Source organism: Onychomys torridus, chromosome 3 (genome assembly GCF_903995425.1).
Source record: "Onychomys torridus chromosome 3, mOncTor1.1, whole genome shotgun sequence".
NCBI lineage: Eukaryota > Metazoa > Chordata > Mammalia > Rodentia > Cricetidae > Onychomys > Onychomys torridus.
Genome location: NC_050445.1, coordinates 100,995,392 through 101,008,442, shown reverse-complemented (window position 1 = coordinate 101,008,442; position 13,051 = coordinate 100,995,392). Strand labels below are relative to the sequence as shown.

General features: G+C 37.3%; 1 protein-coding gene across 1 annotated transcript in view; it reads right to left on the bottom strand.

Moving 5' to 3' along the window:
• Positions 1 to 13,051, bottom strand: part of Grm7 (glutamate metabotropic receptor 7) — a 918,190-nt gene that overhangs the window by 288,223 nt on the left and 616,916 nt on the right. The window contains exon 6 of the mRNA XM_036181053.1: positions 447 to 647. Within this exon, the coding sequence (XP_036036946.1) occupies positions 447 to 647 (201 nt within the window). The remainder of the gene's footprint in view (positions 1 to 446; positions 648 to 13,051) is intronic.

Here is a 13,051-nt window from a genome sequence, read left to right as displayed (position 1 = left end):
TTGCCCATTTACATTTACTAGTCTGTTTCAGGTAGCTTATCACATGAAGGTTTTGTAGTTTGAGGGGTATGCTCATGGCCTGAGATGTAGTTTGTATACCAACTTTCAACCATCCCTTATGATCTTGGGACCTTCCTTTCTTCCCCCACACCCACTCACCTACATTCACTAAAAAAAAAAAAAAAAAAAAAGGATTCATGTGAAAGATCTGGATTCAAAGAAAAAAACATAACATAGCCCTCTAGTATGTAGTCATTCATTCTCTTTTCTAAGTTTCATTTCCTCACCCATTCCCACACTGGTTCGATCACTTGAAAATATATAATCAGCAAGGTTTTGATCTTTCTTGAGTCAATAACAATGCCATCATGCAATTTCTGTAGCTTATGAAATAAGAGATGGTATTTGCTTAGCATTCCCAATAGTACAGACATTTGGAGACTCACCATTGAAGTTAACATTGCGGATATACTTCAACAACTTCTTTCCCCCTGCTTGCTCCATCTCTGGGCATACTCCCCGGTAATCAGCACACAGATCCTTATTCATGTGATGAAGGGCATGTGCCATGGCATAGACAGCATCAATCACAAACTGAACTTTACCCTCCTGCTCATAATTGGAGTCTTTTCCAATTCGCTCCTGTCCTGCACATTAAAACAAGAAACACAGACAGATTGGTGTTGAATGGGAGCTCACATTTCTATCTGCTTTTGATCATGCATGAAGATAATAAGTCTTTGAAAAGTCTAACAGTGCAAGCCACATAGCCACCTGTGGTCATCATGTCCTATTTTTTTCTAATTTGTGGAATTTTTCTTCAGAGACCATCACATTGACTGTTTTGATTCATCGGATACACCTCAGAAGCAAGCCTTTCAAAAGAACACTGTGATGGCTTTTGTCATGAGCCAACATGAAACCTGGAATAGTGTGTTCCCACTATACCAAAGGCTTCACATCTTCTATCTTAGTCTGGCGGGAGGTGAGGAGTTTATATTAAAATCTTTAAAGGTTGTTTGCTCTGGAAGGGACAACAGGAACATGACAGACAGGAGTACACAGACCTCCAAGCCTGAACTCATTATCCTTCCCATACATGCATTCCTGGTGTGCTCTTGTGTCTACTGTGGTCATTACTGGAGACTTGGGAACTTAGAGCAGAAACTCTGGTCTCATTGTTTTTATAATTTTTTCTTTCTCTCACCCACTGTCTCTCATAAACAGATACAGTGTATGTCACAGTCTTACTAGTTCTACCTCAGACAGCCCACAGCATTTGAGACATACTATCAATATATTTGTTGTATTTGAGTTTTATCATGTCTTTATCCTGCATCAGGATGTGATGCTAGAGGTCTTCACTTAATGATTCAATCTCCATGTTTATCTCTGCAAATGGCAGAGCTGACAACCACACTCAAGACTCAGAATCTCTCACTCGTCCTCTACTAGCCACAGAATATGATGTAATCACCTTCCCCTGTGCACAATAGGTGGTCATTCTTCAGCTTGCCCCCATCTGCACCATCATGGTAACAGCTGACAAGTACTCTGTTCCCATGCACATTGGAAAGACCTCTCAGCTTTGTTCTGCTTCTCTAGGTCCCATCTTCATTTTGTGAGTTACATATTCCAGCTCCTCATTCTACTCATGGGAAAGAAATCGTGGCAGCTTGATTTGTCATATCATAGACCATGTTATTACCTTGTTGACCTTTCTCTACCCTGACTCGAGCTCCAGGTTTGTTTGTTTGTTTGATGTGTGTGTGTGTGTGTGTGTGTGTACACATGGGATTTTAGAGTATTCTTTTTTGATTACTCTTATTTTGGAGATTATAATATAATTATATTATTTCTCCCATCCTCTCTCCTCTTTGTAAGCTTTCCCATATATCCTCCTTTCTCTCTTTCCAATTCATGGCTTCCCTTTTCACTAATTGTTGTTACAAGCATATATGTATATGTATATACATACATAACACACACCACACCACACACACACACACACACACACACACACACACACACACACACACACACACACATATATTTCTAAATACAATGTACTTAGTTCATATAATGTTTCTTGTATATATTTTGAGGGGTGACCATTTGGTATTGGAGAGCCAATTGCTCCACATTTTCCTGGAGAAGACTATTTCTCCTGTTCTTAGCATCCTGTAATTGCTTGTTCTTCTTTGTGTAACTGAGGCCTCATGGGCTTTCCCTGCCCACTTTGGCATGTGTGTTGGTATTGTCCTTGTTTAGCTCATGTTAATGTGACCATTTTGGTGAGATTTTATGGGTGGCTTCTGACATTATGAGGAGACACAGATTCACAGCAAACTTGTTCCATGTCTTCTACACATGTGACTACTGTTAATCTGTCTGGATTTGTGCACATTATTTAACTTCCTTTGATAGGAAGTCCTTTGTCTGGTTTCCACTCCTCAGTTTAATTCTCCCTTCCAGATGTAAGTGCAAAGTTCCTATATTTTGCTTGTCAGTCACATTAAACATTTCACTCTTCTATTATATCCATAGGAGCAGTGTATTGTAAGGCTCTACTCATAGATCTCCCTGGCAATTTATATTCCATCTGTCCACATGACAAAGCACATCATTGAATATCTAGCAGATGTTCAATGTCCTGTGTGTTATATTATTACATATCCAGGCCAGGTGTGATTGGCAAGTGCCTGTAAACAGAGCACTTGGGTGGTGGAGGCAGGGGGTTAAAGATTATAAGGCCAACCAGGGATAGATGAGACACTTTTGTTTGTTTGTTTGCTTTTGTTTTTTCAAGACAGTTTCTCTTTGTAACAGTCCTAGCTGTCCTGGAATTCACTTTGTAGCCCAGGCTAGCCTCGAACTCATAGAAATCCACCTGCCTCTGACTCCCAAGTGTTGGAATTAAAGGCATGTCCCATTACCACCTGGCAAGACACTTTCTTATAAAGGGAATGGAAGAACAAATCATAAAACAAATAATTTTTAATTTTTTAAAATTATATTTACTTGTATGTATGTGAGTTGTGTGTGTGTGTGTGTGTGTGTGTGTGTGTGTGTGTGTGTGTGTTTATACTTCTGTGTGGAGAGGTCAGTACAACTTTCAAGAGTTGATTCTATCTTTCCACAGTGGGATGTAGAGATCAAACTTCAGTCATTAGGCTGTGAAGCACATGTCCTTTCCCATAAGACATTTCACTGGTCCCCAAATAGATGTATTACAAGTTCACTAAGTACATGATATCAGGAATCTTGTCATTCTATGAAAAAATAAGTATCCAGAGACTACATTTTAATTGACAAGAACATTTCCCATTGTTTCTTAGGGCACATTTGTGCCATAATGAAGTAGTATAAATTCCATAACTTCTAATATTCTTTTTGAAAACACACAGAGGATTCATGATACATGCTATATTAAGATACATTTTACATTCTTTACTGAGAGACTTTCTCAGAGTGTTTAATTGTTTTCTCTATATGTCATATTTTTAAACCTAAGATTCTCTTTCTGTATCCCTAGTTATCCTAGAATTATGTGGTGTAGGCCAGGTTAGTCTTGAACTTGTGGTGATCTTACTGCCTAAACCTCCTAAGTGCTGGGATTATAGATGTGAGCCATTATGCTCACAGAAAGCATTTAATATTATAATTTGAAGTATAATTTCCATGAAAGAAATCCTGTATTTAGCATGTTTATCTAAATTCATAGTTTCCTTTGAAGAATATACATTGATATTTCATGTGGTAGATAGTTTAGTACATTATAATGCTTCAGACACATGGATAGAACTTACTCACTGCTTGACACTGAAACTGTAGACTCATTGTAGAATAGGGTTTTTAGTTCATTTCCCTTTAAGACAAAATCATCACAAATTCTGTGCTATTTTCAAGGTGAATCCAAGAGTTTTGCTTAATCTTGACTATTTTCTCTAATTTCCCTTTCAAGGAAATTTCTGGTTCTTAATGACAGTGCAATGCAATGATTATTAATTTATGTCATTGTATAATAAGCATCTAATGTCCTCAGAATGCCCTAACAGCATGTCTGTCTGGCAAATTATTTACAACACATGGTGTAATAAGGAGCCCGGTGTGTGTGTGTGTGTGTGTGTGTGTGTGTGTGTGTGTGTGTGTGTGCCTGTGTGCCTGTGTGCTGTGGGATATCATTCTGTATGCTGTGAATATGTGTTGCTCTGATTAGCTGATAACTAAAACACTGATTGGCTAGTATCTGGGCAGGAAGTATTAGGTGGGGCGAGGAGACAAAAGGAATTCTGGGAAGAGGAAGGGCTGTGTCAGGGGTCACCAGACAGATACAGAGGAAGCAAGATGTCAAGGCAGAACTGTATTAAGCTACCAAGCCACATGGCTAAACATAGATAAGAATTATTGGTTAATTTAATTGTAAGAGCTAGTCAGTAATAGGCCTGAGCTAATGGCCAAGCAGCTAAATTAATATAAGCTTTAAGCTTGCCATGGGACTGCAGGGGCCTGGTGGGACAAGAAAAACTTCTGACTGTGTGTGTGTGTGTGTGTGTGTGTGTGTGTGTGTGTGTGTGCTATTTTTTTTTTTTTTTACAAACTTTTGTTTTAGAGGTATATTCTGAAACATAGGACTGTCTAAATGTCTTAGGGTAGCTAGTGCTCTGAAGAGACACCATGATCACAGCAACTCTTATAAGTAAAACATTTAATTGAGGTGGTGGCTTACATTTTTATCATAACGGTGGGACATAGTGGTATGTAGGCAGACATGTTTGTTGCTGGAGAGGTAGCTGAGTGTCCTATATCTTTCAAGCAACAAGAAATGAACTGTGACACTGGGTGTGGCATGAGACTTCAAAGCCCGCCTCCACAGTGACACACTTCCTCCAATAAGACTACACCCACTCCAACAAGGTCACACCTCCTACTAGTGCATTTGGTGATCATTCTATTTCAAACCACCACTTTGAACAAGGGTAAATTCATCCAGATTGTGGATCTGTACCTGTAAACTCCCCTCTAGAGGGGCTGCACCATTTTGCTGTACAAGTCACAAGATAGAGAAACTTTATTTCCTCACGACCACGTCATCAGAAAACATTGCAAAATTTCTGTGTGAATTTATCAGATACAGGGCTGCTTCCAACTGCTGCTTTCATTTAAGTTTTCTTTTCTTTGTTTGTATTTGTGCCATATAAACACACATCTAGTTAGATGCACAACAGAGACCAGAGGAGAGCGTCTGGAGTCTTACTATAACATTTTCTGCCTTATGCTCTTGAGACTGGGTCTCCTACTTAATTTGAAGCTATGTTGGAAACCAGCAAGCCCTAGAGAATCTTTTGTTTCCACCGCACAAAGCTCTCAGGCTACAGGTATGTGCATGGCCATGCTTACATTTTTACATTAATTCTGGGGATTTGAACTAGGCCTTTCAGGCTTATACAACAACACTTTAACTGTTGAGTAATCTCCTCAGCCCATTTCTTGCATTTCCCTCATGTGGAAATTTGAAAATTCTAACATCTTTGCATGTGAAAGAATGCCAATTGTTCACAAACAAGCAAATTTGTACAAAAAAAAAAAAAAAGAAATAAAACCCCTCATTTCCTCCTCTGTTTTTAAAAGCTTTATTAATTATACAGATGAGGAATAAATTGTAAATATTTCCTCTGTTTTTCATTTTTCTTTGAAGGATCTTTTTCCAGATTAAAAATATTATTCATTTTTTTCCTAATTTCTTTTCCTTTATTACTTTGGATTGCTGAATTATGCTTAAAAAGTCACTTGGCTGGAAATATGCCTCAATGGTTAAAGCAATTGCTCCTCTTGCATAGGGACTCAAATACAGTTTATATGGAGGCTCACAAACATCTGTAACTTCATTTCCATGGGATCTGATACCCTGTTCTCACCCCCATGGGTACCTGGCCCCCATGCAATGCTCAAACATATGTGGAGGCATGCATTCATACACATGAAAATAATTAGTTGCTTTTTTTCCCTTCTGCCTTCTGAGTGCCAAAGAGAAAGGCATGTGCCACCATCTTCAGAGAGAAAAATAATAGAGGTTTTAAAAACAACATTCTCAGCCCAAGAGTTTCAGACTTTATTTCTTTGTAGCACTTGTTCAATTAAGTAAATAAATAAATTCAAATTAAGTTATGATTGTTTTAGGATGTTTGTCACTACATAACTGAGGCAGGCCTGAAATAGTTATCTTCCTGCTTCTACTTCCCAAGGGTCGGCAAGGCAGGCATGTGCTACCATGCTGAGCATTATTTGTGTAATTTTGATCTTTCATATGTAAGCAATTGATCTATGTGCAAGATCTTTTCTGGAGAACAATGTGAAGAATGAATTGAAATCTCATTGTCTCTCTGGATATCCTACCATTACCAGTGCATACAGTTTTATAACATATTATAATCCTGTTTTCCAATTTGAATATCTTTTGAGTATACACACTAATTCCACATGTAACTGTATCTATGTCCAATTTATAAATCTGTTTATTTAAGATGTTTTTTCACATATTAACAGTGAGGTTCAAGTTGTTAAGGCTTGATAACATATTCAAATAGCTTGCTAAGAAAGTCCCTGCCCTTTGCCTGGTGGGCAATTTGCTGTGAATAGGCTGGCCTTAAACTTGTAATAATTTTCCTCTCTTTAAACACTGGCATATCAGATTTGTGCCTTTGCACCTGATATTCCTGGTTATTTTTAATTTCTGAAATAAACTTTATTATCAATGACATAGCTCCAGAAACAAAAGCACAGCTCAAGCAACCAGTAACTAAATTTAATTTGTGTTGTTTTAAAACAATTTTACCTTGAACAGAAACTTTACTAAAAGTGAGACATCCAAGTATCATTTGATTAATTTGAGTTTCTTTTTGGTTCTTTCAATAGTATTTACATTTTTTTTTCTCATAAAAGTTTTTTTTTTGTTTTTTGTTTTTTTGTTTTTTTTTTCTTTTGGTTTTTATCGAGACAGGGTTTCTCTGTGTAGTTTTGTGTCATAAAAGTTTTTTTTTTCCTCCACTATTTTATGAGAGTGTTTTGCCTGTCTGTCTGTGTACTGCATGCGGGCCTAGTACCCAGTAAAGCCAAAAGAGGTCACCAAAACTGGGACTGAAGTAATTGGCATTTGTGAGTTGCCATGTGGGTGCTGAGAATTGAACCTGGATCTTCTGGAAGAGCAGCCAGTGTTCTTAACTACTGAGCTGTGGCTCTAGTTCCTCTCAGACAACTTGTTAAGTGTTCTCTAGGTTCTGTCTTGGGGAAGGCAGTTGGTTTTGTTGTTTCATATACTGCTTTTATTTTCCAGGCATTGTCTCATTGGCTTTTATCTATGTACATGAAATTAATATTTCACCTATTTCACTGGATTCCAACATTTTATTATAAAAATTTTAAACAGAAATCAAAGTTTAAAGAACTTTAAAGTGAGTCCAGCAATTATATCTTAGCATCATTTGAATGCTGTGAGGCCATGTTTACTGTCCTAACAGTGCCTTCCATCTTACTTATTTTATAAGCCCATTCATTTTTAATAGTAATTTTCTAACATGATACTTTGCAATTTTTTCCTGATTTTATAGTACTCAAAAAAGGCAATATTGGAGATATTATGACCACTATAAACTCACACTATGAAATGACTTCAGTCCAATAATACAGGAGAACAGTTTCTAGCATGCTTTAATATGGACATTTATTCCAGAAAGAACACTTTGAAAAATAATAGAACTGTTTTCAGTAATGAAATATCTTATTGCTGGAGAAATACTTAAGGCTATGCCTTTCTTGGAGATTCACCAGGTATATTAACATATTAGAGGCTCTGGGAAGACTTCAGGATTAAATTTGTCAAACTCACAGAACTTGAAAAATGTAGTCTTGTTATAGAATACCAGATGTGGAGAGTTTATTTACCAACAACCACAAATATCAGTTAGATATTATTTTCCTACTATGGCAATATAGCGATTATATCACTATAACAAAATGGCTTGGAAAAGGCAGTTTAAAGAAGAAACAGTTTCACAAATTTCAGTCTGTATGGCCCCATGTATTTGAACAATATATCATGGTCAGTAATGCCTGTGGCAGAGAATAGTTAGTCACATCAAGATAAGGAGGAAGAAAGTGACAGAAGTTGACCAGGGATAATATACTCCCAAGAACCTGTAAATGGTATCCTACACCCTCCAGCTAAGCCCCACCTTGCAAATTTTCCAGGATTGCATCAAAATAGCATCACAAACTGGGCACTGCAAATTTAAAATGTAAGCCTATGTGGGTGTTGCGTTTCAAATTTAAACAGGCAGCTACAAATATTAGGTAACTTTGAAGTCTTGGCTACTCATGAAGTATTACTTTAACTCCTGGCTCTTTCTCTACTTTGTATCTGATTATGTTTCAATCTTGAGGGTAACCACTAGGAGAGAGGATGTTAAATTCCTCTGGAACATTCACGGATGATCCTAATCTGTCAAAACCCATGACCTTCTTTATGTTAGGTAGTGCTTTCCATCTCCCTTCAGAGGGAGGCTTCTTAAGATTCAAGTAAATGAAAATTACAAAAATAAACAAAATCCATATGCTTGAAGAAGCTTGAACAGTGTAAAAAAGTCACAAGGTACATCCCCAAGGTTATAAATGGAGACTCTCCAGCTGAGCAGCTGAGCAGCCTAAGAATCATGCAGGGGGATGTAGGAAGTTCTAAGGATACAATTAGGTTATTAATGAGCCTGTAAGTAACTATTCACCCAGTTTCCTGTAACTAAGCCTGATTTGGGTGATATTGGTTTGCTGTTACTGTTTGTGTGTGTGTGTGTGTGTGTGTGTGTGTGTGTGTGTGTTTGTGTGTGTGTGTTGACCATCTGGCCTGTCATAGGTATGCTATCTGAAGGAAAGTAGAAGTTTTTTAATGTGTTCTTTCCCCATCCCCTGAGAACAGTGACATATTGTTTTCCTAGGGACCAATGTAGAAAGAGGCATGGACTGTAAGGGTAACCAATGAGATGAAAGAGTTTGCTTAAAAAATTCTGGAAGTGTTGATTTGCTTTGATGAAGAGATTAGTAAGTTGCACAGGTGCCCCGAATCCCACCATCACCACAATTACTGTAATTATTGTGTTGTCCTGAAGAAATAAGGTATTATATCCATGGCAACAGAATACAGGGCAAGTATACAAAGGTACATCAGAGCCATGAATTAACCAAGATGACATTTTTTCCATGCAATGTACTAATGGTTTAACTACCTAATAAAGCTTGATATTTCTAGGTTTCTTCAACTGCTGTTTTTATTCACACACCAATTTATAACACTCCAAAGGAATAGCATTAAGCACATAAAACTCATGCTGCAAAGCAGTGTTAAATATCTTTAACAGCACAGCTTGCAACAGAATTATAAAAAGCTTTTCCAATTAATTGTCACTTAATACCTCATTCTTTTAACCTTACTGCTTATATAAGATGTTCTTATACCCTATCCTTCATGTTCTTTACTTCACTCTAACCATCATGTTTGCAAGGAAGTCTCTGAATTTGAGATAAAGGGAGAATTTAGTAGCATTGTTCTGGGTGTCTGGTGTGCAAAGAAGCTAATTTCCCCCATCTCCTGACTTTTGGCTTGTTGCTTTTATACAGAGTCCAGTATTTAACTTTCAAATGCACACTTCATTTTAAAGAATAATATTTTGTTAATTCTTTGAGAATTTCATATATTATTCTTTGATCAGTTGCACACTCTTTAGGTTGAATATGAATTAGCTGCCTGACACAAATATAATTGACATGTGATTTTCTTCATCATCATGTTTAATGACTACTCTACTTTGGAGCTCTTTACTTTGAAGGGCTTGCTTAGCTTGTCCTCTGCATGGCATCCCTTTCTCAGATGATAGGCCTCTGTGAAGATTCATGTTGAAATTAACAGGCAAATAGATATGCAACAATGAGAAAAGTAGAAACTGATATTATCAGGATTGGTAATGCTGTCTGAAGGAGAACATAACTGGAAGAGATGGGGATGGGCATGGGAACCAATCAGAGACATTGGTCCTTTCACTCAAGCATAGAGGTCCAAGAAAGGCTCAGTGGACACCAAGGACTGAAAAGGCTCACTATATGTTTCAAAAAGAATTAACAATTGAGAGTTTTATTTTGCTTTCAAATGTTAGTTGAAGTTATTTGTTCTGCAAAGAACTATCTGAAACCAAGCTTCCTATGACCTCCCAGCACTTCTAAAAGCAGTGTGTGTGTGTGTGTGTGTGTGTGTGTGTGTGTGTGTGTGTGTGTTCCTACGTACACAGCAACACATGTGTGTATCAGTGAACAACCTTGGATGTTACTTCTTGCCTGCTATATTTTTGAAATAGGGTTCCTTGTTTATTGCTATATATACCAAGATCTCTGGCCCAAAAGCTTTCAGGTATTCTCCCAACTCTGCCTGCCATCTGACCTTAGGAGTAATGGGATTACACATGTGAGATATAGGTCTAGATTTATGTAGGTTCTGCAGATCCAAATTCAGTTTCTCTTGCTTTCATAGCAAGCCCTTTCCCACTTTGTCATTTTCCCAGCCCTGGGCACAGTTTTAAACCTTGTATTACATGCATTTTGAGCATAAAGGAATATTGAAAATAAAGGTTTACATGTTTATTGAGATTAAAGTCTTTTATGGCATTGGCACTTAATTATTCTGAACACTAATGCTTAGATCTACTGAAAACAATAAATACTCTAATTAAGGAAAATGTTACAGAGCGTTTAAAAACAGAGTTAATGCATATTCTTGCTCTAACAAAAGTGCTAGATCCTAGCTAAGGGAGATGGAGGGACATAAGGGAGAAGATGGATGCTGGAGAAGATGTTGTATGGGTAGAAAAATCCCGTGGCAATTCAGTAGGATCCATGAAGAGCCTGCTACAATCCTATGCACAATTTAAAACTAAATAATATGTAAATAGCCACTGACTTTTACTTTTTTCCTCATGAGATCTTATTTCTCTTTTGAAGAGGAATATGAATGACAAAAAATTTAATTTTGCAGAAATTCACTTCAGTGCAAACTTTAATAATATCATACTTAAAGAATTGCACAATAAAAATCAATCCAAGGCCTTGCTGTCATACACATATAAAATCAGGAATATGAGGAGGTCTGGGTTGAGCCCCAAATGTAAACTGCATTGCTGCATCTCTATTTGTAGGTGGGGATGAGTGAGAGTTGAACTGGATGAGTGAAGTGAAAAAATACTGCTCGGTTCACAGTAGATGACTGCATTATAACCACAGTGTGTTTGTTGCTGACTATCTATGGACTAGGCTGTATGGAGAGGGCTATTCCTGGCTTGACATTTAACCCTCAAAAGACCCTAAGGAAAGAACAGCCATTTTCCCTATTGATGTCCCTTACTGTTATATTGCTTCATGTACAGTGAAAAGATGGCTTTTTTATACATAGACAAGGGAACAAACTAGGGGATTCCCCCTCATTCTTTTCATGTTCTGATCCAGTTCTGAGTCATAATTTATCTCCATATTTCATGTTAGTCACAATGTATATGTATGGGTTTGAAACATAGTCTCTAGCTTAGGGTAGCCTTGAAGAGTCTCTGCAGCTAAGGATGACCTTGAGCTTCTGACCCCCTTGACTTCATCGTTTTCATACTTGGATTACAGTTATGTACCACACCTGGTTTGTGTGATGCTCTGAAGCAAACCTAGGGCTTCCTGAATGCTCGGCAAATACTCTTCTGTCTGAACTATTATCTCCAGTCCTGAGGCATGACTTTCATTTGCATTCTCTGATCTTTTTTGAATCATTCATTAGAGTTTCCTGTAGGATGAAATGAATGGTTTTAAAAACCGCCATTGTGTCCATCCATGACTTCCTGTGGGTATAGAATTTAACACCCAAAACAACTCACAAATTCCTAGTAGAAGAAGCAAAACAGAAAAAGAGAAAAGAAAATTTATGAACTCATCTTCTAACTCTAGTGACTACAAGTTCATGTCAGCTGAAAAAGGATACCTTTAACATTCTAAAGCAACAGCAGTGACTAGGCTACTTCAGATGAGCAGAGAACTCCAGCGAGTAGGACAAGATATATAGTCAAACATCTTTACTTTCTGCCACTTTGTAACCCAGAATGCTCCCTGAAATACTGCTTCATTTTACTTTATTACACCTGTTTTCATTTGCAATTTATTTTTAAAATTTCAATAGTGTCCAAATAAAGATACATACATTGAATAAACACAGTCATAGCAGGGTTGATGAGCAGTGCTTACATACAGTGTACATGGGTGGGGCTTGGGGGTGGGACTAAAAGAAGACATCTGCCTCAACACCAAGATTCATAGACCCACAACAAGTCAAAGGTCTTCAGAGAGTAAACCCAGGATTTCATGACTAAGAGCAATCTGTTGGAGTGTAAGAGCACCAGACTTAGCAAAGATAAGTATAACATTTACTACTATAACTGACATAAAAACACACTTTACAATTTGTTATTCAACAAACCTAAATGGTGTGTGTGTGTGTGTGTGTGTGTGTGTGTATGTATGTATGTTTCTTATAATTTGTTAAGCTATAGATTCAGTTTCAAGTCTTCATGGAGATGCCTCTTCTGGCATATTAAACCCAGTTTTTTGTTTATATGCTTCGAGTCTTATTTTCATACATATCTAGAGTTACTTGTGAGATACTGAATTCAAAATGGAGTGAAGAAACGTGTTCTGAGGAGCATGGTGCAATAGTGCATGCCTATAATTCCAGCACCAGAAAGATGAACACAGGAAGACCTCAAGTTCAAATCGGCCTGTGCTTGGGACCCCATTGGAATCATCAGGGCGTTTTCTTTTAAATTTAGGAAGTAGTATATAGATGTACTTATGCATGTAATGTTAAAACTTTGGCTATTTTTTTCCAGATTAGAAAGAAAAATGCTACTTTGTTTTCTTTCTTTCTTTCTTTCTTTTTTAATCTAGAGTATTTTTTCTCCCAAATAGGATTACTTTCTCTTCT